A 27,229-nucleotide genomic window follows, 5' to 3' on the forward strand; every position below is an offset into this window, starting at 1 on the left:
TAGAACTGTTCTTGTATTTTCTGTGTATACGAAGTCGATTATAAATCTCTTGTGCATTTTGCAACGTGGCCTTAAATATCCAAGCACTGAAACGCAGCCACATGATCAGAGTAAGCAGCATTCACTTGCATATCGTGAGTTGCCAGAATAAATTGAATATATTGTGCTGCGACTATCATTACTGCGTCATGAAGCAACCAGAAATGACAGTACCATGCTTCACAATGCGACTTTCATTTCTCCCCTGGTGCTCTTGTACTTCTCTGGTCCCCTTTCCACTGTGTAGAGCTCCCAGAAAAGCTTTTCTCAGGACAGGGGACCATACTGTGCGCTCAACCAGGTGGCACCCATCACCACAACATTGCCCCAATCAGTCTCACCTTGTCATCTCTCGTCCTGTCCAGTGACATTCTTCACATTTCAAGGATGAAGGTTTAGCACTGTGCTTCCGATGACTCTTTAGAGCTCTGGGACAGTGCTTCCGCTGCCAGGGATAATGCTACAGAACAGCGAGTCCACTGACGCAGGTACGCAATGTTTGAAGAGACAAAGATAAAACCTTGTGCAGGCTGTCCGACATGCATATAGTACATCCTTTTCTGCGCCTCTTTCTAAGCAACAATGCTTTCACTGGTGAACAGGAAGGCAGCCTTTGTTTCTTTTTTTCATTATCGTTTCTCAGTTTTACAAGGCCATAAAAAAAATAAGGAAAACAGAAAAGATTGCGAACCAGCCCTGCAATTTTCTTGAATTATTGGAAACGAATATGTGCGAACAGAGGATGCCAAATGAAATGAACAGCCAGGTGCAACAACAAGTGACATCATTCAGGTGGTGCAGGCGGTTTGGGAGGCCCATAAAATGCCTTAATAATGGGATTTATTTGAGCGTAAACATGGTGAGAAGGCTGCTTCTGCCTTGCAGTGGTGTAAAGACTGCTGCATGCCTGGAGGTTAAATGCTCATCATTCTATCATACATGGAAGTATTCCGACTATTTAGTGGAGGCATGGGAAAGCCACTCAAGCCTACATTAGCAAAATGTGTGGTACTGATTACAGCGAACGCACTCCCTCCATGTTCATGCAACCGAATGTAAACATACTGAAAGCTGAGGTGTACCTGACGAGTGTAGCATTGTGATGCTTGCCAACAGCCCATAGGACAGGAAAGGCAAATCCCTGTGCACGCATAGTGAATTCGTCACTACTGTGCATGCTCATTTCGGCAAACTGGCATAACAGATGTATTGCGAGTGCAATATGTGACTGTAAAGCATGTGGCGCGTCTTTGTCACCATAGCTTGAGCTTGGTGAGAATCAAGTGGTTTGATAAATGTACAACAGAGTCAGCAATGGTGGGACAGTTCTTAGAAACTTCACAGCATGCCCGTCTGCCTCTACAATGTAAAAAAAAAAAATTGGCTTTGATCCAAGAGCCAGATCTTTCTGACTGGGCAACATTCATGCACCAGCTTTGTCAGTTTTTTTATGCTCCCAGTACTTGTGCTGAGGTTGTGAGAAAGGCCTGGAGAGAGTATACAATTAGAGAATCATGTACCTCTTACATTGTGGATGTCTTGGAATTGTGCTAACGCATGAACACCACCACGTCTCAAAATGATCGAATGCGACATATTAAAGGCACAAGCACTGTTACCTTATACGCCCTTGGTATGCAGAACCCCAGCACCTTCAGCACTTCTAAGGAACCGCTTTATTCTTGCCGAGCTAGAGCTATGGCGAGGAAGAAGCGACACACTACGTACGGATGAGGAAGATGAAGGAAAGCCACATTGCGCTCACAATATCGCTAACGTGGTAGTTTCCCAAAGGAAGCGGTCACACCACTGCGTATAAAGTGTATGCACAGGGATACCCATGTCTTCCCTGTCCAAGGGATTGGTGGCAAGCACCACAGAGCAGCACTGGTCAGGTGCATTCCAGTTAAATTCTTAAGAATTGAGAAAAGGCCGATTCCACACAAAGCAACGACCTGACACCCTTGCCAACAAATATGTTGAACTGGCATTGAGTTTCAGGTATTTGCGGCCACACATAGGTAAACCAATGGGCAAGGTTCTGACTGGTGTTGTAGAAGTCGCGGGGCGCTTTTTTCGTTGCGACGATAGATCGGATTCATTTACAAGTACTGCTCCAGGAGGGCACATGTAACCGGCAAACAGAGGCCTCAGGAGAGCATTAGATTATAATCAAGGAGGCGGCAGGGTACCCAAGGGGTAGCGGAGGGATCAAAACTGGAAGCAGGGCGGTCCCAAACTGGAAGCAGGTTATGTTGCCCCAACCCACGGACCACCCTGACTCCTGCTTTTTTGTCCGCGAAAGCGGACAGCTGATCTTAAAATGCGTCAGAAAATTCGGGAAGTACGACTTACACACAGCCTACGGGCATCATAGATATATTACTAGCACGCGCAGGCCTCGGCGAGCCCCAACCCATGGACCAGTCCGGGTTCTAGCTCTGGTGTCCCCGTTACCGATTTGGTGTCCTGGAGACGCCGCCAATAATATGAAGTATGACACGTTGTTACTAGTAAAAAAACAACGCTACGTTCAGCACTGCCGCGCCCAACAACTTCTGCAACGCCTGTGAGAACTTCGCCAATCAATGGTTGTTCTTGGCAGTACTTAGAACTTGTGAATTTTGTGTACCGTTCATGCTTAACTTTGTAGTGCACTGTGGCTTAATGAAGCACTACGCTTGCGTGTAGCATACGTACACATCTTACCTGATAGACAGTGAACGGGGTCTTGTACATATATCCGCTGAAGAAGAAAAGACTACACCTTCACATGTGTTAAAACACATGCCAAACTTGAAGAAACAGACGTACAATGAACCTCCACACGTTAAAATCGCAAAAGAATCACTTAAAAGGCGAAAACTATTGAAAACTTCGCAAGCGCCACGGCAAGCGAAAATCCGCCATTGCTGCTGATATTGATGTTGATTAGGCTGTCCCCTTGCGATCGAGTCGGCAAGCGCGCGGAAGCGCGTTTCTTTATTCAATGTAGCCAAAATAAGTGAATAAAGAAAACTGTGCATCAACTCCAAATACACACACGCAAAAGAAAATAGTCGGGATTCTCTATAGCGATGTTTCCAACCCCTTGACTGATATTTCATACAGCTCGTTGCATTAATTAAAATACCTGCAGTGCATTGTTTTCATAACGCGCAAAAAAAAAAAAAAATTCTGCGCTTAAGTTTACCCGCACAAACACGCGGCGCAAATTCGTAGAACGCCACCAGTGCAGCCCCCACCCTCCAAGAATATATATAAAAGACTAGTCAATAATAATAGCATATAATTATAACGTGAGCGTCGGTGCAATCAATGGAGAATTCGATTTTATTTGTTATAGAAAATCAAATGCAATAGTAAACAATGGATAGAATTAAGCATACGGCTTCCTGTAGTCTAAAAAAAAATCTGCCTTGAAACTTGACATAGTGACGAGGCAAATTGTGGGTATACGATTGAAAATAATTGCTATAATGTGTTCGCGTATGAGTAAACTTCTCAAAAGGAGTTTCAAGTGTTTCCATGGTATGGCAAGCTTATATCTTGATTCATAAAGTTTTTTTTTATTCATATTGGTCAATTATGTTTAAAAAGAGAATTGCAAATCCCAATGGTTTTGTTTTTTACCGGGGGAACACAGAGTTGAGCCACTGTTTTGAAACAAACTTTTATTTCAAGGCAGTTACAAGTAACACCGACACCCTCACTCATGACAAAACAACTTTCACTTGCTGTGTCCAGACACTTGGTTCAAGTTGCATGTAATGCTTCATCTCCAAGCTTTGCGTGGTTTCTTAAAAGCATTGTGAAATCTACACGGTGTTTTTATTTTACACCTCCTCATCTCACAGCACAAGATCTGAAATGCGTGATTAAGAAGAATCAGGCCAGCACATATTCACAGAAACGAACTCTTCACAGTGCAGTTGACAAGTGCAAAAATTACAGCAGAAACTGTCAGTCACATGATATGAGCAAAACATAACTGTTCTTTTTGCGGGAAAGCCTCAGTCCCATGCCGACATTAACCCATATGGTGGTCATCACTGGCAATGTTTGAAAGATTTTCATAAATTAGAGACTGAATGTCTGGAGTATTTATCATAAGGGAAGTAGAAACTCACACGCCTTCTAAACAGCACTTTGCAGTGCTAAATGCATGCTGGCTATTGATAGTAATAAATAGTATGACTGTTACAAATGTTAAACAAGACAAAAGCTCACAGGAATATGAAGGCTTGAAGTGATAAACAGTGTTTGGAGGGGGAATGTAGCTAGAATGAACCTTTTGACAAAGATTTGTCTTCGTCAGTGCTGCAATTAAGTTCTGCACAGCAATCTTTATGCACGCTTAGCTCACCTTCCCACACCGTCAATGTAGGATGAAGAGGAGAATAAGATAGTGCGTAGAATGAAGTTGAAGTGTAGAAAAGAAATGGGGAGACAGTGAAAGAGAAGGTAGGAGCATTGTTGTAGATTATTCTTCCAAGGTTGCTCTTCCAAAAGAAAAAAAAAATATTAAATGTGTAAGGAAGCATTGCCAATTATTATTCTGCCACCATAAGCACCATAAGGGATGCAATATTAAACTGATCTGATATGTAGAGTGGCCTAAAGCTTTCTGCATAGTCTTTACTATCATTATGACACTGTCTGCTGCAGCCAAATATGCAGAAGTTTTCATGGAGTGCTCATGACCAGAGCAACTTATCCAGACTGCACACAACACCACTGCATATACCCTCTATTTTGGTAATCTGAAAAATAAAAGTTTATTCAAATGGGCAATAAAGAACATCACATGGAACACAACATTTAGATCGAATTATGAGGCATGCCACAGTGCGGGACTCAGTATTATTTTGACCACCTTGGGTTCTGTGATGTGCACTTGAATTCAACTACACGCTTTTTTTTTTTTTTCATTTCACCACCACTGAAATGCAGCCACCTTTGCTGGGATTGAACCCGCAGGCTTGAGCTCAGCAGTGCAACATCTTGACTACTGCGCTACCGAGTGTTTACACAAATTTATAGGTAGCAAAACACATTGGAGGCTTTTGCACACTGAAACACTACACACCGTCCAATGCGCTTCCTATGTACAGACATACTTACCAGCGGCTCATATGACAAGCATGGAGGCGTGCTCTAGCACACTACTATCCAACAGCTGCCACATACCAGAGATAACCACTGGGTCTGTACCTATTTTCACAGAACACTTACCAGCAGCTCATACAACAAGCATGGAGGCATCTCTCGTGCTCTAACACACATACCATCCAGCTGTGACATATGGCTGCACACCACAGACAAAAACAGACGGGCTAATCATCAGAGACCACATGTCATGATTTGTTTATATGCATGCGCTCAACCTGCTTCTATAAGGCATGACAGCACAGCACTACTGCACCGCTTCTCTCTTCCTAACTGCACTGGAGGCTTGTTACCAGTAATCGTGCCCTGCTGACGTGGTTATCTCTTCAGTTTCTATGTTGCTGTCCCTAAGCTGTTATTTAAGGACTTCCTTTTGAGCTTCAGTGGGCCTTGAAAGGCTAGATGATGGCTGCGACAATCTAGGGTTTTTTGTAGAGTGAAATCTTAACAGGTGCACAACTTTTTTGTTGACTGGTTCATTTGAATGGTCTGGCATCTTTCTTTTTGGGTCACTTTCACTTTCCACAAGCATGAAAACTGGCTCAAACAAATTGTTTGCCTTCTCAGCCACACCCTCAGAGACTTCACCATCTGATATTGCCTGTCTGACTGAGTCCATTTTTGCTCTTAAGAGTGTTGAGCTTGACACTGCTTTGGCTGCTTCCAGCTTTGTTATACTCCATACAATGTGCAATGCCCGACTTGCCTCACATGCTTCTTTGGGTGAGCTCTCATGGGCCTTGTTGCTGCTAGTTGGATTAGCGATGACCACACAGTGACTGTGCTTGCACACACACTGCGCATTCCTTGCACCTCAAAGGACAGCAAGCACCATCTTTCACTTTTGACACTTTATATGAGAGCCCTTTAATAGACTGAGATGGCACAGTCCATATGCCATCTTCATTTATTTTGGCACAAGCTGCCATTTCACTGCCAGACCTGTGGTTCTTCTGAATCGTTCTCAGCTCCTTACCCTTTGCCCCTTTCATCATCTGGCTAGCCCTTTTGATTAAAAAATGATTTGTCAAGTCCATGAGGGCAGAAATTAGTTTGTCACCATGCTTATTCTGTTTTCTCTCCAGCATGGTATGCTTTAACGTCCTGTGCTTGCTCTCAAGGTGCATGTTAGTGTTGACAGCTGCTCTAGTCCTAAAGCGATAGGACCACTCTTGCGGCCTAACTGCATAGTGGTCTTTGAAGTACTTCAGGAAGTCCCTCAGTTTTTCTTCCTCACTAGAAAGGAATTGCTTAAAATAATCTGCAAATGCCTTTTCCGCGAGGAACTCTAAGAGTAGCCACACACTATGGTAAACATGTGGCCTTAGCTGTCTCTCTACACACTCGAGTGTCTTCTTACGCCAATTGTTATCCACATGCCAGGCACAGAGAAGTTTGTTTTGCGGCACCCATGACCCTGGACCATGCTTTGTAGAATTGCGAGGCATCATCAGATATCAATGTCTTAGCGGCCACTTTTTTGGCCATGGCCGACTCCAGATATTTGAAGAATGCTGTCAAAGTTTGCTCGTTCATCTGGTTGCAGATGAAATAAGCTATAGCTACAACTGATGCTACTTTATCTAGCACCAGAAGAGTGGTCAGCTCAAACAGGTACTCTATAGTTCCATGTGTGGAGTCAAGACATACAGTCCCTGCAGGGCCCAATTTTTCTAGTAGCTCCTTCTGAGGCTCTGTCATCAGAACAAGAGCAAAGTCTGCTGAAGAAAATGTACCACTTGGGTCCACTGCACCTTGTGCCTTGTACAGGCAGACAAGTGTTTCACCTTTTTCTTTCATCACAAGCACCCACATGTCTACACTGACAGCGTCATTAGTGTGACAACGTTCAGGAGCAGCAATGTTAAACTGCTGTTTGATGTTATGCAGGGTTGAGCACTCTGCCAAGTGCACTGGCCTCAGCTTGGATGCCACAGATGTTCTTATTCGCTTTAGAATGGTTTTCATGGGCACACCCCTTTCTAGGTTCTCTGCTACGCTGGCCTTTTCCTTGTCACTCATTCCCAAGTGCTGAATTTCTGGTTTATGACCATAATGGTTTCTTTGATACCTGACTTTTATGGTGGTGCTTTCAGGTGTCGGACTCTGAGTGTTGTCCATTGTGATGGTAATAAATGAAAGACATATCTTACCAGACCTACAGCTCCCCTGACTTTTCTCCCGACGGTCACTATGACCTTCCTTTTTCCTTGCCTCGCCTGATCTATTACAGTAATAGTGGATCCTTGTCTCTCCACTGCCCAGCTTTTTGGGGTCCCTGGGCAAAATGAACCAGCAGTTTTGGCTACCCTCTTCTGCTTTCCATTCATGAAATTCTGTAATAAAAGCACAAAATAGCATTAGATGGTGACAAGTACTTTGGGGAGAGAGATGCAAACAAAAATAATCACTTTGAAGGCTTTGGACACAGGCTAACGTAGCATTTATTTTACTCCCTCACCTTCAACTCGACTGTGTCATGAGGTCACCCTTGATATTGCTCAAATTTCTGTTAAAATTGAATTTCAAATATGCAATGCGCCATAACTTCAAAAAATTTATCATATTAGTTTTGTTTTAATAAGAAACAAGTATGAAACTTAAGCGTGATCTATGCTCACTCCTTCCTCAATATTGAATCAGACTGTACATTCACAGCAATGCTATTACGATAAGACAAAGACGAACAGAGAGCACGTGGTGCAAGCTACGTCCTAGAACAGTGTGAATCCCTTCCCTCAGTTTCTTCTTGAAAAGCTCCTTCTTTTCAAGAAGAGCTTGAATTTTTACTGTAGATCGGGGCTTGGCGAGGGAGTGTTCCATGGTCACGCGGTTATGATCTGGCTTGGGCATGCGCCTGGTTCGAAGAGGCAGCATTATGTGTGATTTCAATAAACCAGTTGCTAGTCTGCGTTCGTCCTGTCTTCTTCTACGTTGGTGTCTTTTCCCAAGCGCAGTTTAAGTTCACAAAAAGATGTCTTACCAAGTAGCCTCCTAACACACTCTTCTTAAAGAAAAAAGGATTGCGCGTGCGTCAAATTTGGCTCTATTTTATGAAATCTACAACCAGAGTCCTTCAATTGAAGGACTGTGGTACTACTAAAGAATTTTCCCAAAGTACGCCGGGAGACCAAGCCGCTGACAGCCGCAATTGCAAGTGTATTGCGGTCGGCACTGAGGCGAAGACTGTACCACGCACGCAAGTAGCGCAAAGCAACGTGAGAACGCAGAGCAAATCCCTCCTCTCGTTTAAGAAAAAAAAAGAAGGGGGGAGGGTGCGCGAGCGTCACATTTCGCTCTATTCTATGAAATGTACTACTAAAGAGTTTGCCAACAATACGCTGGGAAACCATCCCGGCGACATCCGCAAATTCAAGTATGGTCCCGGTTCTGCGTCTCTGCAGCATTGCAACGTGCATTGAGGCGAAGACTAGGGCACGCACGCATGTGGCACAGAGCAACGTCAGAACGCAGAACAGCTTACTCCTGTCGCTTAAAAAAAAAGAAAAAAAGATGTGCAAACGTCAAATTTCACTCCACTTGCTGGGCAGGAAAGCAGACCATGCCAAACGTATGTCATGTAGCGCATCGCTGGGAGCGCGCACACATGACTATACCATATATAGATGGATAAACAAACAAATTATATTTAACGAGGATACAAACTTCAACATACCCCAAGGAAATAAATTAGGCACGTGCGCAAGATACTCTTCGCGAAACAGATGGAGAAAGAAAAAACAAAGGCCCGCAAGGTGTAAACAACTGCTTTTGGAGGCACACTGCGCAACAAGAAATTTTAAAAAGTCCGACATATAATATTGCGTTTAAACGTCATTTGCTTACGATGACTGAGAATAAACGTAATAAAACTGTTCCTCACCCTTATTGTTCCGGAACACAGCTAGGTGCACGTAGTCAGCCTCGAAGTTGTGCGCAGCGATCTGGTGCACCGAATACTTCTCCATTGTAGGCAGGGAAGTGCCACATACGTCGCATTTCATCAATTTCTTGACATCCACGGCCATTCTGTGAACGTTCCTGATGTGTTGCAGCATGTTCTTCCTCTGTATGAACAGTTTGCTGCAAAATTCGCAGCGACGATCGTCATCGCCGATGGCAGCTCGATCACAGACGTGCGCCATTCCGAAGCGGAGAGACTGTAACGGCGTTTAGAAGCACGTGGTTTCTGCGTCATTGTACGCGCTAGGATTGTTGTATATTCCGGCAGCAATACAGGGAAGAAACCTCCCCAATCACGTGACACACTAGGTATTCAGTGGCTTCATAGGGACAGTTGGAAACCAACTTAGGGAACCAACATCCGGGAACGCAAGGTCACGTGGATGGTGCCTTCTATTGTTCACCGGCCTCAGCCGGCCTGCGGGGAAACGCATGTTTCGTGAGGCCTTGAAGGAAAATGGTAGAATCTGATGTTGGGATTCAGGCCTTTTTGTTCATGGCAGCCGACGACGCAGAAGTAACGACGGTGACGCTTGTTCGAGGCTAAGCTAGGTCTCTCCGGATCGGCGTCGCCGATTCCTTCTACTTCCAGCATTACGTCTCACGAAGAGTCCGTTTTCGTTAAACTATAGGCTGCGACCAGCTCGCAGCGTGGTAGGTGTGGTCTGTGAGAAGTGACGAGCCTTTTCGCACTCGCAACAGGGCAGAAAAAAGTTCGAATCGACGGAAAACTCGGCCTGGAAACGTGCTTCGCCACAGCCAGGGCTCAATACGACCCAAGGTGGTACGACCTAAAAACGCTGGTATGACCCAGATGTCGCTTCTCGCGCCGCCACCAGGCGCCGCTACTATACCTCAAACTCCAGCGCAAGACGCCCATTGCTTAGCGAAGTAACGCTACAGTGGCTAGAGCCACTGTAGTAACGCAACCCCGCGCGGTCCGTGTGCCTTCGACCCCAACTGCTGTATTTTAAGTTGTATCCTACTATAGACGAGCGCACGCCAAGTTTCGCCCGAGACGCCAGCGCTCGTTTCTCCCCTGGCGGCACGGTTTCCAATCCCCCGGGGGTTTGCTTCCGCCGGTTCCCTTCGCTCGCGCTGAGCCAGAGGAGGCCAGGCTGAGCGCGTGCTGCACGCGAGAAGGCTTTCTCGCGCGCGCTGCACGCGAGAAGGTGTAGGTTTCCGTCGCCGCTTCCCTTCGCGGTCGCGCCCGCGTTCAGTTCGCGCTGCGCGCGAAACGTCTCTTGTTTGCGACGGCGCCTCTTCGGATGACCGGAAATTATTACTGTGTTGTTAACTGTCACGACAGCAATGTAAACATGAAAAGGTTGATGCCACCAGTGAAATTATACCGATTCACAAGAAAATGGTACGAAAGAAGCAGACGACAGACATGGATTACTGCGGTGCGCCGAGCGAAGTAAATATCTGGCAAACGAAGCGAGATCGTTTATTGATCACTCCTGAGTGTATGACGGTTTCTATATCTAACCCACGTGAAATTAATAATTACTCGGTACATAATCCTTTTATTCATACAAAAACTTTAAGTTCAACGAGTGCTTGTCCTGTCTTCTTTCTCGTGTTTCGTTTGTGTGTGCGCTGTCTGAGAATGGAAACCACGTCTGTTGTATGCGCTAGCAGTGGCCGAAGTTCACGCGTGCCGAGAAATTGAATATGTGCATGATGCATTGAACATGACCGGAGTTCATTCCCGCTTCACCACTGCACCGATCGATCGGGTTACTGGACGATACACACCCGCGTCTTGGTCGCGCCGGCATTGCTGAAGCAGGAATGATTAATAATACTTTCAACTTCCGTCTCTTGAGTACTGTTAAAAAATGACCAAGCTGTCTACATTGCTGCCTCTATTCCATATTGTAGGGGACGTACTAGTTAAAGTTGTGTGCGCATGTCGTACTTGTGCTATGCAGCGATATATCTTGTTTATCTCCGCACAGTGTCGATAGAAGTCCGTTGTCGCCATCTGAGACAACACGGATTTGTAGCAAACATAATGTGTGAAACTGCAAAAATGACTTTAGCTCGTAGGTGCCGTATGTATCTGCCGCATCGTATGTGCTGACGATTTTTCCGGCGGCACATACGATGTCGTTTCCAATTACCTGCTCAGCGTCCCTTACATGGTTAAGCAGACGCTGCCCTTTCGCCGCATTGCAGCCATAAAAATAATCGTCAAGCGTACCGATCTTCTTAAAGGCAAATATAGCGTGTGCAGTTTGTTTCACACTAAGGGGAAAACTCGGAACGTATTGCATCGCGATGCGGCAAGCAATGGAGTCGTGCGGCGGCAGCAGCTGGCCGCATTTTCGGGAAGCGTGGTACTGTCAGGGGCAGTGCACCGATTTCATCGGTACTGAGGGAACTGAGCTGATGTTCTTTACTAAACGTTGTGCGTCGCCACACTCTGATCCTTCATTGGCGCTAATGGAGTTCCACAAACTTCTTTTGACAACATGGTTCATTTGTAATTTCGAAGGGCCGGAGTACTGAGCGTGTGCACGTATATTTCTTCACTGTGTGTGCTACCGTAATGAGCAGCGACAAAACGCACCAAGATGTGCGCGCAACGTGCTCAGTCTTTGTTTGACTCGAAAGGAAAACAAAGCACTCAACAATGGGAGTCGAACACGGTGAAACAAACGGACACGATTAAATGAACATTTTAGGTTCAGACAATGAGCTGGAAGTGATTTTTCTCGATAATCATTCGCTACACCAGACAGACCCTGCCCGCCGGTGGGGAATTGGACACGTCACGCTCGGAACTTCAGTTAGTATCTCGTCATGTCCCCAGCGGCAGCGATGACAGAGCTCATCCTGGAAGGCAGTGAAGTGTAGAATGACTTGATCAGGGATGTGTTCATTCGCTGCACGTCTCAGTCACTGACGATGGTGGATCGAAGCCTATCCTCGGGCGACTGATAGAGGGGATGTTGCGCCAGCGATACTTTCAACGAGCCCCAGACATTTTAAATGATGTTGGCGCCCGGGGATTGAGGCGGCCGCTCCAAGAGAGTGACTGCGCGCTCTTCTAGCAGTTCTTGCACAGCACGAGCAGTGTGGATCGGCGTCCTATCGCGTTAGAATATATAGTCGCCTTCCAGAAACGGGCCGTCAAGAATGTATGGAATCAGTACGTCGTCTATGACTGCCATGCAGCGATGAACTTACATTCGAGGCGTATCAGTGGGCGTCGCGCAACGCTTAGCAAAGAATACCGGCTCCTTTCACGCAGTAACGATGTAATTAGCGGCCTGCACCTGACAGTAGAACGTTTCTCGACAATGCGGCCAGCGTGCGCCGCCGTAGCAGACGACGCCGTTCAAGATCCCACCCCTCGAGCATCTGCGCGAGCTGCTGCGCTTCGAGTTTTCCCCTAAATGTGAGAGAGACTGTACACCGCCCTTCGAAGGAAATGTCCACGCGCACACACCGCGCGCGGCGCGAAACGTGCCCAAACACGCGCAGTGCAGGAGGCAATCAAGGCGGCGCGAACGAGTGATGGGAGAGGGGTACCACCGCTAATAGAATTTTGCTCCGCATGCGGCGCTCTCAACGCCGGCGCAGCAGCGCCGCTCTCGGTGCCGTTCTTGTCTATAGTATTTGTAAGTAAACCATGCATGAAGCACAAATATAAATTCAGAGAACAACTTCAGTGAGCCCACCTGCAGCATTCTCCGCAGAATCCAGCGATGTCACTTATATTATAAGCCGCCGCGTAGAATGTCATGCATGAAAGAAAACAATGCTTACTTTTCTTAATATTAAGCGAAATAAAGTTTGCTTGTAGGAGAAGCATTGTGAGCGGTATTAATGCGTGCAACGGGTGTCGATGCAGGCCCGGCATTATTATCGATCTAAACTATGACGTCATAGCCAAGGCTACGTGACGCCTTATCCCACGTGACCAACTGGGAGGCGTCGTTTCTTCGCTGAAGTAAACTTGAGAGCAGGAGTCAGCACGACGTATGTATTTGTTTCTTGGCGTTTCTCCTAAGCTTTGCGGAAGAGTCTAGGGGACGATCGACCCAACTTTTGCATGCGGTGCGCGATCGGACGTATTTGTGTCTAGCAGCGAGCGCCAGGTTTGGACAGAACAACGTCAAATGATCTGTCAACTGAGGCCACCGATGCAGTAGCAGCCGGTGCAGCTGACAGGTTCGGGAATGTGTCGTCAGCTACGTTATGAAGCTTGATTGTGCCATACTGGCCGTGAACATCGTTGAACGGTGCCAAACAGTATGCACGAAGCGTAATCGGAGCGTGAATTATGTGCAGTGGTTATTAGCTATGTCGGATTTGTCCATTTCGCTGGCTCACGTCGGCGAGTTCCTTTGTTGAGACATCGCCCTTGCGCTGGGCTGGGAGTCTGAATTCTTGTTTGTTATTTTTTTTATTCCCAGAAATACTCAGTTTATGCACCGAGCGTTCTATGTATCGCTTCAAGAGCTCCAAGTACAAAAATGCCACACCTAAGGTCCCAAAGAAAGGCGAGGTGAGTCTGCTCTGTCAATCGTCACCTTTGCGTGTGTTGTCTAGCGTGGTGTTTTCACAGGTCACGTTCTGCTGCTTTTGCAGTGGCAGATCAGCCTCTGTGATGTTCCGCTACGACAAAGGCAATTGCTAGAGCGTGTTTGCGTAATTAGTCATAGTACTCATTCGGTCGCCGAGTGAATCACGGTGCCCCTGTGCTGCCGGCTTCGCAGCAATGCTCATTATGGAAAGTGAGCCGCCGGTTTCGATTTACGCCCGGGATGCCGCAGGTGCACCGCGTCTAAAAGAATGTTTCATTGCGCAACTTTTCGCGTGTAGATCGTTTAGAGAGAATAACGAACCTTTTCATTTCAGGGTTGGGTTCTTGATATATCTGTCGGCGCACCGCAGTCGTTCGGGAACCACATAAAGGCGAGCGCTTTGCACAAGGTCTTCAGTGTGGATAACCGAGGTTGGTATTTGCGCATCCTTTGATTGTGGAACAGGCTGAAAAATTTTTAAGGTTCGAGTTCTCATTGTTGGCGTTATTCAGGTGGCGGCAGCCTGGGCGTCTTGCCGCTTGATGACACGGGGAAAAAGAGCAAGAATTGCCCTTTACTTCACGCACATTCCGGTGCGTACCTTCTTTCCAGCTCCATGTTTCGAACTTTGTCGTTTCTACATCTTCTGTCCCTCCATACTTCCCAGAATTCATAACCGACTTCGAATTTTGTCCGTACGATGACGGTCTTCTGGCTACCTGCTCTCACGACGCCACTGTAAGCTGCTGTTCTCCTTCAGATGCAGAGCATGGTCTACGCACTGTTTTACTTTAGTCTCGAGCTTCAACGAGAGCTTTCTTCTTCAGATCAAAATATGGAGGATTCCGGACGGCGGAATTGTGCCCAACTTGCCCCAAAATCCTGAGCTTGTGCTTCAACCTGGCAAATCTCGCATCGAGAACTTGTCTTTTAACCCAGCTGTGGACTGCCTCCTGGCTTCAGCCACAGATAGTGCTCTTCAGATCTGGGACCTAGTCAACCATTCTGAGCTTGGCAGTGAGTATGCAGTGCAGAAACTCTTCTTGCAGCAGTTATATCCTCTAATGCGTGCACTTGGGACATTTTTTTTTTCTTGTAAAAACGTAAGATTGCCAAGACTCGGAGTTGAATTGTAAACCCATTTTTTTTTTTTTGTGGAAGTTGTGAACAAGGGGAATAAAAGGTGTACTTCTAGTACAAAGTGTATTGAACTGCAGCATAAGTGTCTCACCAGATGTCACTTTCGGTAATGCCAGCATAAGGTCCCTAAATAAATAGGCTTCGAGGTAGCACCATTCTTTCATCTGGCCGCTGCCCTTTTCATCTTCGTGCGTTCCTGCCATTGTCTGTGCATGATTGGCGTAGTGCAATTGTGTTGTCTTTCCATGTGCCTGCACTGATTACCAGTGGCCCAAACTGTTCCAAAGCTTTCTCACGTAGCATGGTTTATGCCTACATTTACATGAATAATGATTTACTGCACAGAATATAGTTTCAAAATGAGTATTGATTATAAATTTACTATGACACAGATAAAAAGCTACTTGTCTCTGCATGTGTGTTCAGAGGCTTGAGATGTTTGGGTGCATTAGTGGCGCTTTATGTAGGAAGAGGGCAGTGGGAAAAAGGTAACAGTGGGGCTAGCCTGAAACTTACCTGTGGACCTTGTGCCAGCACATACAATCTCATCTTGTTACGTGAAAGAGGAGTGCAGGCAGTCTGAACTTATCCATAGAAGGCATGTGTATAACATAACAATATTTATAAACCTTGTTTTACTTGGGTAGTTGCTTCCAGTCTTTCTGAAACTGTTTCTCAGATTAGCTGTTGTGCGCCCTCTGTCACCCAGCCAACTTGAAACACGATGAGCTGATACAGAGCCTGAGCTGGCGAGGTGATGGCAACCAACTTGTGAGCTCTGGCAGAGACAGAAAGCTGAGAGTCTGGGACCCCAGGACACCGAGCAATTTACTTGTAAGTATGGGCAGAAGGACACTTGTTGCTGAGAGGGCCTCCTTCACTGGACCCTCTCAGAAATTTTGGTCATAGTACACTAGGAGTTGTAGACCGTTATTCAAAAAGCGTTCCATGACAATATTTAAAAAAAAAATGGGTTAGTAGTAGTTGACATAAGTAAAGCAGTGGCGCAAGCAGGTGAGCCATTGACTCAACCAATGCCTCCCATTCCTCCTTCCATTCAAGCCAAAGGTGCATGTCCCTTTTTCCTTCATGACCCTGCCTTTTCTTGCTTTGTGTTGAATTTCCAAAGGTGGTCCTGTGGGCTTAGTGTTCCATAGGAGTTCACACGCCTACTTGTGCGATGCAAATTGTATGCATGTGATGCGGAAGCACTACACATGCCCTGAATGACTCGATTGAGAAAAAGAGCACACAGATTTTTCTTTGAATATTTAGCTGTTTTTGCAGCATACGACAGTGTAATACTTTGCAGACATTGTCATGACTGTGTGATCTATATGCTGAGCCAGTCTGTTTGCAGTGCACAAATCTCATTAGGGCCCCTTTGAGGACGTCGTACCTTCCACCTCTCTTGAATTTTCAACCTTTACAAATTTAAGCTCCTTTTGTGAACTTGTGAATATTGCGTCAAGTTTTACGAAACATAAATTCTGTTCACTCATTGAGCTCGAAACCTTCCTTCGGAAGCCTTCAGATGATGAAAGGAGATCACAAGGTATTTGCTTCAAACGAGTTTATACAGTCAATCACGGAAATGTAGAATTATTGTCTATATCAAGCAGTTGTAAAATCCCCTTTAAAATACCCATGCAAAAGTATAGTAATGTACTATGCATACATTGAACTCCCGTTCACTGCCACATTTGATATATCGAAGCCTGCACTGTGCCGCACCCCTGCAAGTATGCTTTTCCTAACGGTGAAGTGACCACTTGATGAATTGTTGGAAATTTTAAAATTCTGACAAATTTGAAACTGCACTGTTATGACGAATGCTGTAAAATAATACTAGATTGAATTTAAAGGGCAGTACATACTGTGGAGGAAAAATGGGCAGGATGCTCTTAGTCTTGCTTGTGACAAAGAAAGACATACACCGACCATGTAAAACTTATTAAAAGACAAGATGTCTCGGCTTCCATACAGAAGCCTTGTTCACAATTGGGTGAAAAAGGTTGAAGTGCCTGTTTAGTCTTGCTTGCTGCACATATGGACGGCGCAGACTGTAGGGTCTAGACGACATTATGGAAGTGGTTGGACTTCAACAGTTCTGTACCCGCTGTGGTAGTTTTGAGTCTATAGCATTGCTCAAGGTCATGGGTTTGATCCCGACTGTGGCAGCTGCGTTTTGATGGGGGTGAAATAAAATGTGCTCGTGCACTTAGATCTAGGCACACGTTAAAGAACACCACTGTTTCAGAATTGCTCCGGAGTCCACCACTACAGCGTGCCTCATATTCAGATTGTGGTTTTGACACGCACAACCCCATAATTGAATTGAAGTTTAACCCTTAGAGGATCGATTTTGTTTGCGTGTATGCGACCGCCCAGGGTTGATTTTTCTGTTGCAGATTCCAAATCTTCTGAGGGACCTATTTCGAAAGAAAATTACCGTCATTTTTCTAGGGTGACCGTAAAGTGAGAAAAAAATATTTTGTGTTGGTATATATGTGCTGTTTATTCATGAATAACATCAATAAAAGAAGGGAATAAACTTATCAGAATAGAAAATTTGGTGCATTGTTATACACGTAGTTCAAGGCTTAGAACATGCGCACATGAGAATATTTCGCAACTCTCAAATGTTCCTGCTCTTACACTAATATTTACGTCCATAGCGTAATTGAACTGCGCAAGTGAGTGCACTCAAGAAAACTGTGTGATTGTGTTCCCGTCAAAAAAGCAAAACATGTGACAAACTTCTGCTAATCTTCATCTAAACTAAACTTCACTAAACGAGCGAGAAACAGGCGGTCGCCCTTTGAGCGATTAGTAAAGAGATAGCCATCAGTTTCGCTAGCGCAAGAAGCCAAAACTGCCCACAGAACAAAAGCCAAACCACCGCCTGCGCGCGCCAACACACGAGTGGTAGTATATAGACGTGCCAGAGCAAATTAGCTCTAAAACAAACCATGCAACGAAAATTGAGAAAGGGAGGCACGAGAAAAAAAATTTCCTGTATTCCCACATAGTGGCAGCACATGCCAGGAAAGGAAAAGTTAGGAAATAGGCGCGCTTTTTAAATGTACAGACACTGCGGTAAATATACAGCATCGACCATTTTGGGCTTGTTCGCGGCACCGTATATCTATGTCATTGACCCTCAAAAAGTTAATACTTATGCCATGATGCGACATGCCATGTGAGGTAAGGAATATGCTCAGCCCTCTCAGAGGTAACAAAGTATGGCACACAACAATGCCTCAAGCAAATACCTCCCCCTGTGTGTTCTGTGTAGTACACAGAAAAACAGCAGTTGTGCATGCAAGGTAACATTTAATGTCTACTGACCACTCTTGTGTTGGATTAAACATTGAAAAAAATTAAACATGTGTTGTCAACATCACCACTAATTATTGTCAGTCAAAGCAAACAGCACAGAAAGCTTCGCTTACGTCAATTCCCACAGTGTGGGATCCACGTAATTTTTTATCTCCTTGAAGCACTGTGTCCACATTTGCAGATACAACTTGTTTTTAACGGTCCTGTTGAGTGGTGGCCAAGAAAAAGTAGCTGACGTTGAGCTTTAAGTGAAGAAACCCCTTGAATGCTCAATGGGCCTTCATTTCACTTCCAGTGGGCCACATATTGCTAGAAACAATTGCTCTGCTAAAAATATTACTATACCATGTTTGATGGTGTGTTCAACATGCCGCGTTCTTGTAGCAATGTAGAAAGAACAATTATTTTTGCTCTTAATGCCTGTAGTCGATATTGAAATTGTACATGTGCTTCAAGGCTGTGACTGAATTTCTTTATTCAAAAATGGAGTAATACTGACTACACTATAGACTACTCTCTAATTATGATGACTCATCAGAAAATGTAAAGATGACCCTCTTACCACCTTGTCTGTTTGCATTAGAATGTCCAGTGCCTTGGAACGGAGTTGTGTAAATGTGACAGTACATGATATGCTCTGAGGGCATATTGTGTCACCTAGCTTGTCTAACCTATGGATACAGTTTTTCCTTGCTTCCGCAGCAAGCACCTGGCCATGCGAATAATCGGGACTCAAGAGTCCTCTGGTTGGGAAACAGCGACTACATCCTTTCAACTGGTTTGGGCAGTGTGAGTGCTCCTCTTTTTTTCTTGCTAACAAACATTATTACGCAGCGTGCTAAGACAGCTTCATTGACTTTTGATATGATATGCCTTTTCATGATCGCACATATTGTTCCGTAGCAATATTAATTGCTTTTAGTATATGATTCTGGTAGTTTACTCAAAAGCACCCAGAATTGTGTTTGTGTTTAGTTTTTGCATTTTGGCATTGTTCAAATTTAAAAAAATACTGAGTAGCCCATTTACTATATTACCCACTCCAGTAGCTTAGGGACTAAAGCATTGCACTGCATAGCTTGAAATCATGGTTTGAATCCTGGCCGCGATGGCTGCATTTCGATGGGGATGAAATGGAAAAACGCTCGTGTACTTAGGTTCAGAGGCACATTAAAGATTTCCAGGTGGTCAAAATTAATCCGGAGTCTGCCACTACGGCATGCCTCATAATCATATTGTGGTCCTGGCGCAAAATGATCCAGAATTAAATTTTTAAAATTTACTATATACATCAAAAAATGATTTAGATAATGAATATTCCATGTGGTAAGCGGAACATTTAAACACAAAACTATGCAACATATCTGTGCCCGGTGATCCCCTCTGTATTTGTTGAGTGCCCATTTTAAGGCATCACTGAGGTATAATCACAAATTGTTATTGAATGGGTGCTTCTTACATTGGCTATTCAGGCCAGACACTATTTGGTGGTCTCAACCGGGAGTGCCTGCAAAAGCTTGCCATTGGAGCCCATCACCAAGCTATAGTCCCTCTACCAAACTGAGGCCACAGTGCCAACATTTTGTATAATAACAGAAATCAGTCTATTTATCGATACTAAATTTTTAATGGCCTTCATGTAAACTTCTGCAAACTTGAATGATCTCTGTGCAAACTCTAGCTTCAACTAAAGACTGTTCAGAAATTTTTGCAGGCATATAGTGGTTTGGCCTTAGCAGCTCGCACATCTACAAAGAATCGAAATACGTCTTTTTTTTTTTTTTGAGAATTGACAAGGCATGAAATAGGCTTGATAAAGGACAGCGATCAAAGCATATATTTTGTCAAAGCCGTAATAGAGGCATTGGTGGGATAAAAAGCCTGCTGCTTGTGCCAGAGAATAACATAGCATCACCATTTTGTTGTCTCTCTTCAGTTTACCATCGGTGTCCTTGTTTGTTTCCTCTGGAATCTAACTTCAGGGGCCATATTTTGAAGCAATCCACTTCTGCAATATTATTCCCTTGGCCATGCCTTCACCATCTGTGCACACTGATTGGCTGTTTCAGCAAAATCGGATGAGCTACGTCACCCGATTTTGCTCAACCAGCCAATCGGCACACGCCTGACGGTGAAACTATAGCTGAGGTGGATTGTTTCAGAATACAGCCCCAGCATAAATTGAAATGCAAATGGGAAGTAGCTGATTAAAATGCCCATTACATGTATTTACATGAATGTGCAATGTGCAATTGCTATGTACCGTGTTTGTAAGCATGGACTACTCCCAAGTATATGTTTTGGAGTCTGAATTAAGGCACCATTACAAATGCTTTGAAACTGTACAATGCATTGGAGTAGTTTCAGAATTGTTTGTGTTTGAAGTTATGCCAGTACTACGTCATTAACTTCAATTCCCTTTTGGGGTTTTGCAAATTGGTTTACTGCTGGCTCTGATGCCACGTAGGAATAGAAGTACCTGTATGGCATCATAATAGTACAAAACGCTGCTCAACTCTTTTTTTTTTGCCTTGTGATTTCTTTGCTGTAGGCGAGGGAGCGCGAGGTGTGCCTTAGAGATGTCCGGAGGTTTGACATTCCCTGCACCAGTTGGTCTGGTGACAGCGCCATGGGGTCAGTAGCACTTTCATATTGTCACCATTTGAATGAACCATGTTAGCTGCACAAGAATGAAGGGTTTTTCTGCCTTGAGTCAATCATGCTCATTTGCGGCAAGGCCTGTGTTCTCGGTCATGTATTTTTTGTCTCCTAGTTTCGGACTTGCTGTGCGTACATAGCTGTCGAGGAGTGGTGGCACAAAAATTTTGTGTCCATTGAAAAAAAAAAACTTATTTTGTTTACGTAGCTGTTGGCTTCATAAATGTGGCATAAAGCCTCAATTTTTCGACACTGCCACAATTAATTACAGCATCTCTTATGCGACCCGTTCAAAATGTCAACAATGTCAACGTGCCTTTCAAGAGTGAAAGGAAGAGTTAAGTCTAGGAATTTGTCTATGTCGGCTTGAAGAAGCAAAGGGAAGCAACATCAGTAACGGAAAACCTCAGCACTGTCCTTCCTCGTGGCTAGGAATTCTATAATCACTGTATATTCAAAGAGCTAAATTTTGCTGCAGGGCCATAAGTTCCTCCAAGATTATTAGCACAGGTACCGTATATATACACGATTGTAAGTCGACCCCCCATATCGCGTGAGAGGAAAAAAAAAAAAATCACACCCGAGGGGGCATTCAATAACGCAAATTTATTAGTAGCTGACATGGTCACTGGACTACTCGTCTTAACTAGTGCTGCCATCATCAGCGCTGCTATGGTCCCACAGCGCGTCGTCGTCCAGCGAAATTCCACATTTAGCAAACAACCGCACGACATCTTGTGGAACAGCAGCCCATGCCGAATGCACCCAACCACATGCAGCCATCAGGGAGGCTCTTTTCACAGGTCCAGTTGGTGTAAGTTCGCGGTCTTCTGCCACCAGCCACTCGTTGTACTCACGACGACGGAGCAGGTCTTTAAAAGGCAAAGATCCGGGCTTGTTTCATGACCATGTCGCACTTCACTGGCAGGGACCGATCACGCATTTCAGCGACGTACGCCACAAGCTTGGCCTACAGCTCCGGAAAGCGTCTAGACTTCGGCACATGGGAAATTCCTCACTTGCTCTCACAAGTGAAAATTTCACTTTGTTGCAGTCGCCACTCTCGCACCACCCGTTCAGAAACATCGAACTTGCGGCCCGCTGCGCAGTAATTTGTTTCTTCGGCATAAAGGGTGGCAGCCCTCTTGAACGCTGCTGTGAACGAGTGCTGAATGATTAGTGGGCCTGGAGCACTCATGATGACTGAAGAAGCATGGAAGTAGCACGTAGCTGGCAGTCAAGTCGGACACGTCAAACCAATGCCTTTGGTTAAACTATAGAGAAAAACCCGTGAGCGGTGTCTGCTTTTCCATGAACTACCAATACTCCCCGCAAGCGCCACCGTTCTGAGAGTGCTGCCGCGAATGGAACAGCAGCGCTTCCATCAACTATCGACAACATCCCCCACCCCCCTTATGAGTGTTGTGTCAATGTCTCCTTTACTAGAAGTCTGCCGCGTCGCTAGTTTTCCTATTGGAATGGAGGTTCCTGTGGTTCAGGTTAGTTGCGGAGAGACGGTGCTCGCTGCCGACCCTACTTCCTGTTGTGAAGGAAGTGACGATTACTAGGCTGGCGCGCACTCGACCAATGGCTTGACCAGAGACCGCGGGTCCTGCCTCCGGGATCGCAACAGACGCCGCTACAATCTCGGAGGCAGGAGAACGTGATTGAAGTTTGGAGCAGCCGTCACAACTACCGCTTGCAACCGACCAAGGTGTAGAAGAGCAAAGAGGAGAGAGGCCGGAACCAACGTGTCAGCTCACGCGGCAGGCATCTAGTAAAGGAGGCATTGGTTGTGTGCACTGTAAAACTCTCAAAAATGTTGAAAACCCCTTCTGAGAAGCGAACAAACACAGGGGGATAGCGAAAAGCTATGGGTAGGGCCATAGAGCAAGCATAAAATTGTAACTACGTTGCAGCTGCCATTGGTCTCGCTTTTTTGGCGATGCCATATTTTGGTTTCGATTGTAAGTCGACCGGCCCCCACTTCAGATTTCCAAATTTAGAAAAATGGGTCGACTTACATTCGTGTAAATACGGTATGTGCCAATGAGCGTGCAGCAAGTGAGGGACCCATTCTCAACATTCGCAGGCACAGGCATGCTGCACTTCTTGTCTTGGAGGCAGTGCACGAACTTCATGGCAGTACCACTAGATAGTGCAGTGTGTCCAGAAAGGAGCGCAAGAGAGGAGCCCAGTGTCCGGATGACGCATTTATCGAGAGTTCTCACGCACCAGTGCAACATATATTTCGAAGGCGATGTGCAGGCTTTACAGTGGCAGCACTAGATGGAGCCAAGCGTTCTTAGGGAAGTGCGAAACGGGAGTCCTGCTACAGTACACTCCTGATACATACACTCCTGGGGGCAATAGTATGTGTTGCTAAATTGTTTCAGTGCTAACGCATTACCATTGGCAGTCATATTGAGATGGGTTCTGCGTGAAGTCTTCTTCCTCTTCGAGCTGCCGTTGCTGCTTGTGGATGTGAACTCGTACCTCTGGGTACATAGTAGGCATGAAGACGACCTGGCACCTGCACTTGGATATACCAAGGCAAAGAAGGTGCTTTCTTTTTTGTGTATCGATGGAGGTTATGAATTGTAACTAGTGGCCACTTGCTGCTTTCACATAGCTTGCCCACTGTAAAAGCTCCATATAATATAGTTTGCAATCGCTTTCATAAACCTACTATGAAAGTCGATTTTACTGCTCCAAAAGTGAATTTTTGGCTGCTGCAAAAGCTGCTCCGATATAGCGTGGGCCAGTAGCATCACTGCTTTCTTTGCCACTATGTAACTCCCACAACATGTGACAGGGCTTCCACTGCTATATAGGTAATTTTGCGAGACCACTGACATGAGCTTGTAAAAAACCTAGCACACAATAAATTGTAGCTCGGGTTACTTTCTCAAGGCATCTTGTTTGATGAGTTCATATTAAAAGGCGGCTGTAAAATATGCGGCCATTATTGAGATGGAAAAAACAACAACAACAAAAAACCACAAGTACTATGTTGTCCTTTTCATCTGTATTGTGTCCATGGTTTTTACATCCATGTTATAAATTAACAAATCTTTACTTCCCGTTTTCAATGGCACTGTTACGCGAAACGTAATTAAGCTGCACACAATCGAGCAGAATGCTATACATTAAATGTACATACTGGAACTCTGTACCGTATATACTCGTATATTGAATGGACTATTTTTCCCCCCAAAATGAAGCAAAGTTAGGGGTGCATTTATTAGGTGGGGTAAATTGGCTGGCCGGCCAACCAGGTCGGCCTAAATAAGCCATGGCTACAGCGGCTGCCTCTTCGTGCCGCAGCCTCCCACAGCATGTACAGTCCCTTTTTCATGTCCAAAGTGCGGTGCACATGGTGTGCGTCTTGAACTGGCCATACCAAAAGGCAATGGAATTGATCATTTGCTGCACTGTCAAGGAATTGAGACTTATAGCATAATTACTGGGTAAATGGCTGTGCAATAGATAGGAGGAAATTTATGTGAATACTCGTTTTAGAGGTTATCGCACATGCCACGCTTTAAATTAACAGTAGGTAACAGCATCAGCGGTTCTGCTGGCTGCCATCTTATTTGGCTGAGTGTCGTTTTGTTTTCAACTTTGCCTGGTGCTGCTTTTTTTTAGCCTTCATCCTCAAAAAAAAAAAACATTTTTTTTTACGTGCACTTGAAAGTTACTTCGTGTTGCTGTGGGATATTCCTAATCGTGGGTATATTTGAGTGCTACACTAGTTAGTTTATACGGATGTCGTTGGGAAACCCGATGAATGCCCTCAAAGCTCCATCATGTAAGGTCTCTAGTTGCTTTATGTTTCGGTCAGTGGTCTGGTAGCTATTTGCTTACTAGGTGATCTTTGAGACCAAGGTTGCTGGTTCGATGTGCCATGCAAGGTCAGTTCCAGCTCCACCATATTGTGGGGGATGCGCTTTATAAAGGGGATAATTTTTCCCGTTTGATTTAACGTCCTTTATCCATGTATGCACGTTCCCTTTCATGTTGGTGGGGATACACAAAATCCTTATATATACTGCAGCCTCTTCCCATATCGGTTCTCCTTCAAACTGAAGTCACCCGTTCTGGTTTCTGTAGGGCCAAGTATTTTGTCTTCTCTGAAGATGGAGTTTGACTTATTGCACATTAACAGCAGTCACCAGTCCTGTTTGGGCCATTAGGCTGGAAGAAGAGTTTTTCAAAACTTGCTAGGTTGAGTATTTGATCCTCTTAAAGGGCCCCTCACCAGGCCCTACAGCAAATTTCGGTTCTACGCGGGAAGTTGTCACGTGTCCTCTAGAGAGCGTTCTGCGGCAAAAAGTTTTCAATCAGCTCATTAATAGCCGAGATAGAAATATTTCTGTGCCACGAACCCATGATTTCAGCTGGCAGGCTCCACTGCGAAGCAAGACGCTCTCTCCACTCGCCCCCTCTAGCCTGTGCAAGTGAAATTCCTTCCCTGCATTCTCCCATACCGGACCTCGAGGATCGCGTGACGCATACACCACGCATACGCCTTCAGGGTTTTTTTTTTTTTTTTTTGCTACCCACTTCCGCCCACGGCGTTGCGCGTGAGCTGTCATCTCATTCATGCAGCGCATGATTTTGCGCGCTGTGCACGAGGAAACATGACTCGCGGTATAATTCAGTTCTACACAAATACTGAGGCAGACCAAGCAGATCGCAGAGCATGATCACACGCTGAAACGCTGTAGAAAATGGCATAGTTTCGGTACTTGCGCATGTGACCGCACGAGTGTGGGAACAAGCAGCCAAAGCGGAAGTACATCGCCCTTTCTTTGGTGCGAAGTAAAACAAAACATATGCAGGCATTCCATTTGTGTGTTTTATTATTTCTCTAAATTTCAATTCATCAATTCAAGTAACAGATGGCACAGATAACAGATGTTGTCTTAAATAATTCTCGAAGTCGCATGTCACCACGAGCGACGTCACACTGCGGACACGATTACATAGGCGCAGGGGCACGACTACGTTACCGTCCAGCTTGGAGCGCGGTGGCTGCGAGTCGTATAAATGACAAATTACTGCCAAACGGCACCTCTGCACAAAACTCCAGCATGAACAAGCCAGTGATTTATGGGAGAAGCATTCACAAGAGGCACGTGAGAAAAGACTAACGCTGCCTGCCGTTTTCATCATGCGCATTCAAAAAGGGGAAACAAAACCAGAAACCTCTTTTTGCATTCTCTTTTCAAACGCACCTCTGATGCCTTGTTGCATGCGAATTAGACGGTCGAACAACAAAGCAAATCCGTCGCAGCAAACGTCAAACTTGCTCTTTCGCGTGCCCAGTGCGGGTGATCGGTTGCTCACAGTGAGCGGGAAGCAGTGAGTCAGGTAAGTGTGGCGCGATATCCGGTTTTGCTGGAGCCTTCAGAGGAGGCTGCTAGGTGCAGCGATTTGAGAAATATGCATTAAAATAATTACTTTTCGCTCATTTATGCTCGGAAAGAGTGTTGTTTTGGCCACTCTCGATGCAATAGCTATCATTGGAGCTAGAAATTTCGGCAACAAATTTTTTTATTCTGTATCCCTTTCAAATCTGTGGCATCACTACAAGCTGTTGCGGGAACTTTGGGGTGGCGTTACCACATGGGGCTATACTTTGTCACAATTATTTTTATAATTTTTTAAATTTCTTCTCATCTGCCCAGCCAAGTGGCCAATCTTGGCAATAGCAGAGGTGTGGTTTTGTATAAACCAATGATGAAGGGCAAGACGAATAGAAAATTAAGATTCTAATTGCTTTAAAATATGGCACCTGTCTTTTGTTTCTGCATGTTTTTTTGTGTCTGTGGCTTATCAAGTCTCCGCTCACAATATTAATGGCCGATTTGCTGCTACAGAACCTCTCTGTTTTCATTTAACCTGGGGCTGCAGTCTTGACTTATCACTTTTTTGCAACTACTTTCAGGAGTAATGGACGTTCTGCCCATTGGCTTGACTAATGATCATCCACTTAAAGCGATGTCCTTGAGGATGATTGATTATGAATATGATTACATTGTCACCTCCCTTTAATGCTCGTCCACCACGGCATAAGTAGCTTCACTTGAGACAGAAATTAGGTAGAGCAGGGCATCTTCTAATGCACTGAATGCAGATAGCTTTACAACAGAAGAGTGTGCTTTGCATGCTTAAAAGCATAAATAAATAGATTGTTGTAGTGGTGGCTAATCCCTGGGAAGCAGTGGGTGCTTGCAGGAGCACCCCTGCCTCCCACTGAAAGAAGCTGGCGCTGCAGATTGTTTCGGTGGCAATGAGAAGAACTTCTGTTGTGCAGGTAAATTTGTATGGAGCTCTTGAACAGACTCCACTGGCCTGTGGAATGACTTCCG

General features: G+C 45.2%; 2 protein-coding genes across 3 annotated transcripts in view; one reads left to right on the plus strand and one right to left on the minus strand.

Moving 5' to 3' along the window:
* Nucleotides 1–3,705: 3,705 nt before the first annotated feature.
* Nucleotides 3,706–9,363, minus strand: LOC139057191 (uncharacterized). Its single transcript, XM_070534998.1, has 2 exons — nt 9,092–9,363; nt 3,706–7,544 (listed from the first exon to the last, which is right to left on the minus strand). Exons 1-2 carry the CDS (start codon nt 9,351–9,353, stop codon nt 6,577–6,579), a joined length of 1,230 nt encoding a protein of 409 aa, XP_070391099.1. The 5' UTR covers nt 9,354–9,363; the 3' UTR covers nt 3,706–6,576.
* Nucleotides 9,364–13,022: 3,659 nt separating this feature from the next.
* pod1 (coronin pod1) overlaps nt 13,023–27,229 on the plus strand; it is a 126,759-nt gene continuing 112,552 nt past the window's right edge. Inside the window, exons 1-9 of one of the 2 annotated variants that reach the window (XM_065454335.1) lie at nt 13,023–13,164; nt 13,602–13,693; nt 14,047–14,143; nt 14,225–14,305; nt 14,380–14,450; nt 14,540–14,729; nt 15,562–15,686; nt 18,897–18,983; nt 20,746–20,828. In XM_065454335.1, coding sequence (XP_065310407.1) covers nt 13,631–13,693; nt 14,047–14,143; nt 14,225–14,305; nt 14,380–14,450; nt 14,540–14,729; nt 15,562–15,686; nt 18,897–18,983; nt 20,746–20,828 — 797 coding nt within the window. In that variant the 5' untranslated portion in view covers nt 13,023–13,164; nt 13,602–13,630. Of the gene's footprint in view, nt 13,165–13,214; nt 13,357–13,601; nt 13,694–14,046; nt 14,144–14,224; nt 14,306–14,379; nt 14,451–14,539; nt 14,730–15,561; nt 15,687–18,896; nt 18,984–20,745; nt 20,829–27,229 lie in introns of those variants that run through there. The other variant, XM_065454336.1, reaches the window with a different exon arrangement.

This window comes from Dermacentor albipictus, chromosome 3 (assembly GCF_038994185.2).
Source record: "Dermacentor albipictus isolate Rhodes 1998 colony chromosome 3, USDA_Dalb.pri_finalv2, whole genome shotgun sequence".
Classification (NCBI taxonomy): domain Eukaryota; kingdom Metazoa; phylum Arthropoda; class Arachnida; order Ixodida; family Ixodidae; genus Dermacentor; species Dermacentor albipictus.

What these genes read in the sequence shown, in the direction of transcription:
- LOC139057191 (XM_070534998.1), bottom strand. Translation starts at nt 9,353, where the DNA reads ATGGCGCACGTCTGTGATCGAGCTGCCATCGGCGATGACGATCGTCGC. An exon ending in TGTGTTCCGGAACAATAAGG is followed by an intron (nt 7,545 to 9,091) that starts GTGAGGAACAGT and finishes CTTTTATTACAG; the next exon opens with AATTTCATGAATGGAAAGCA.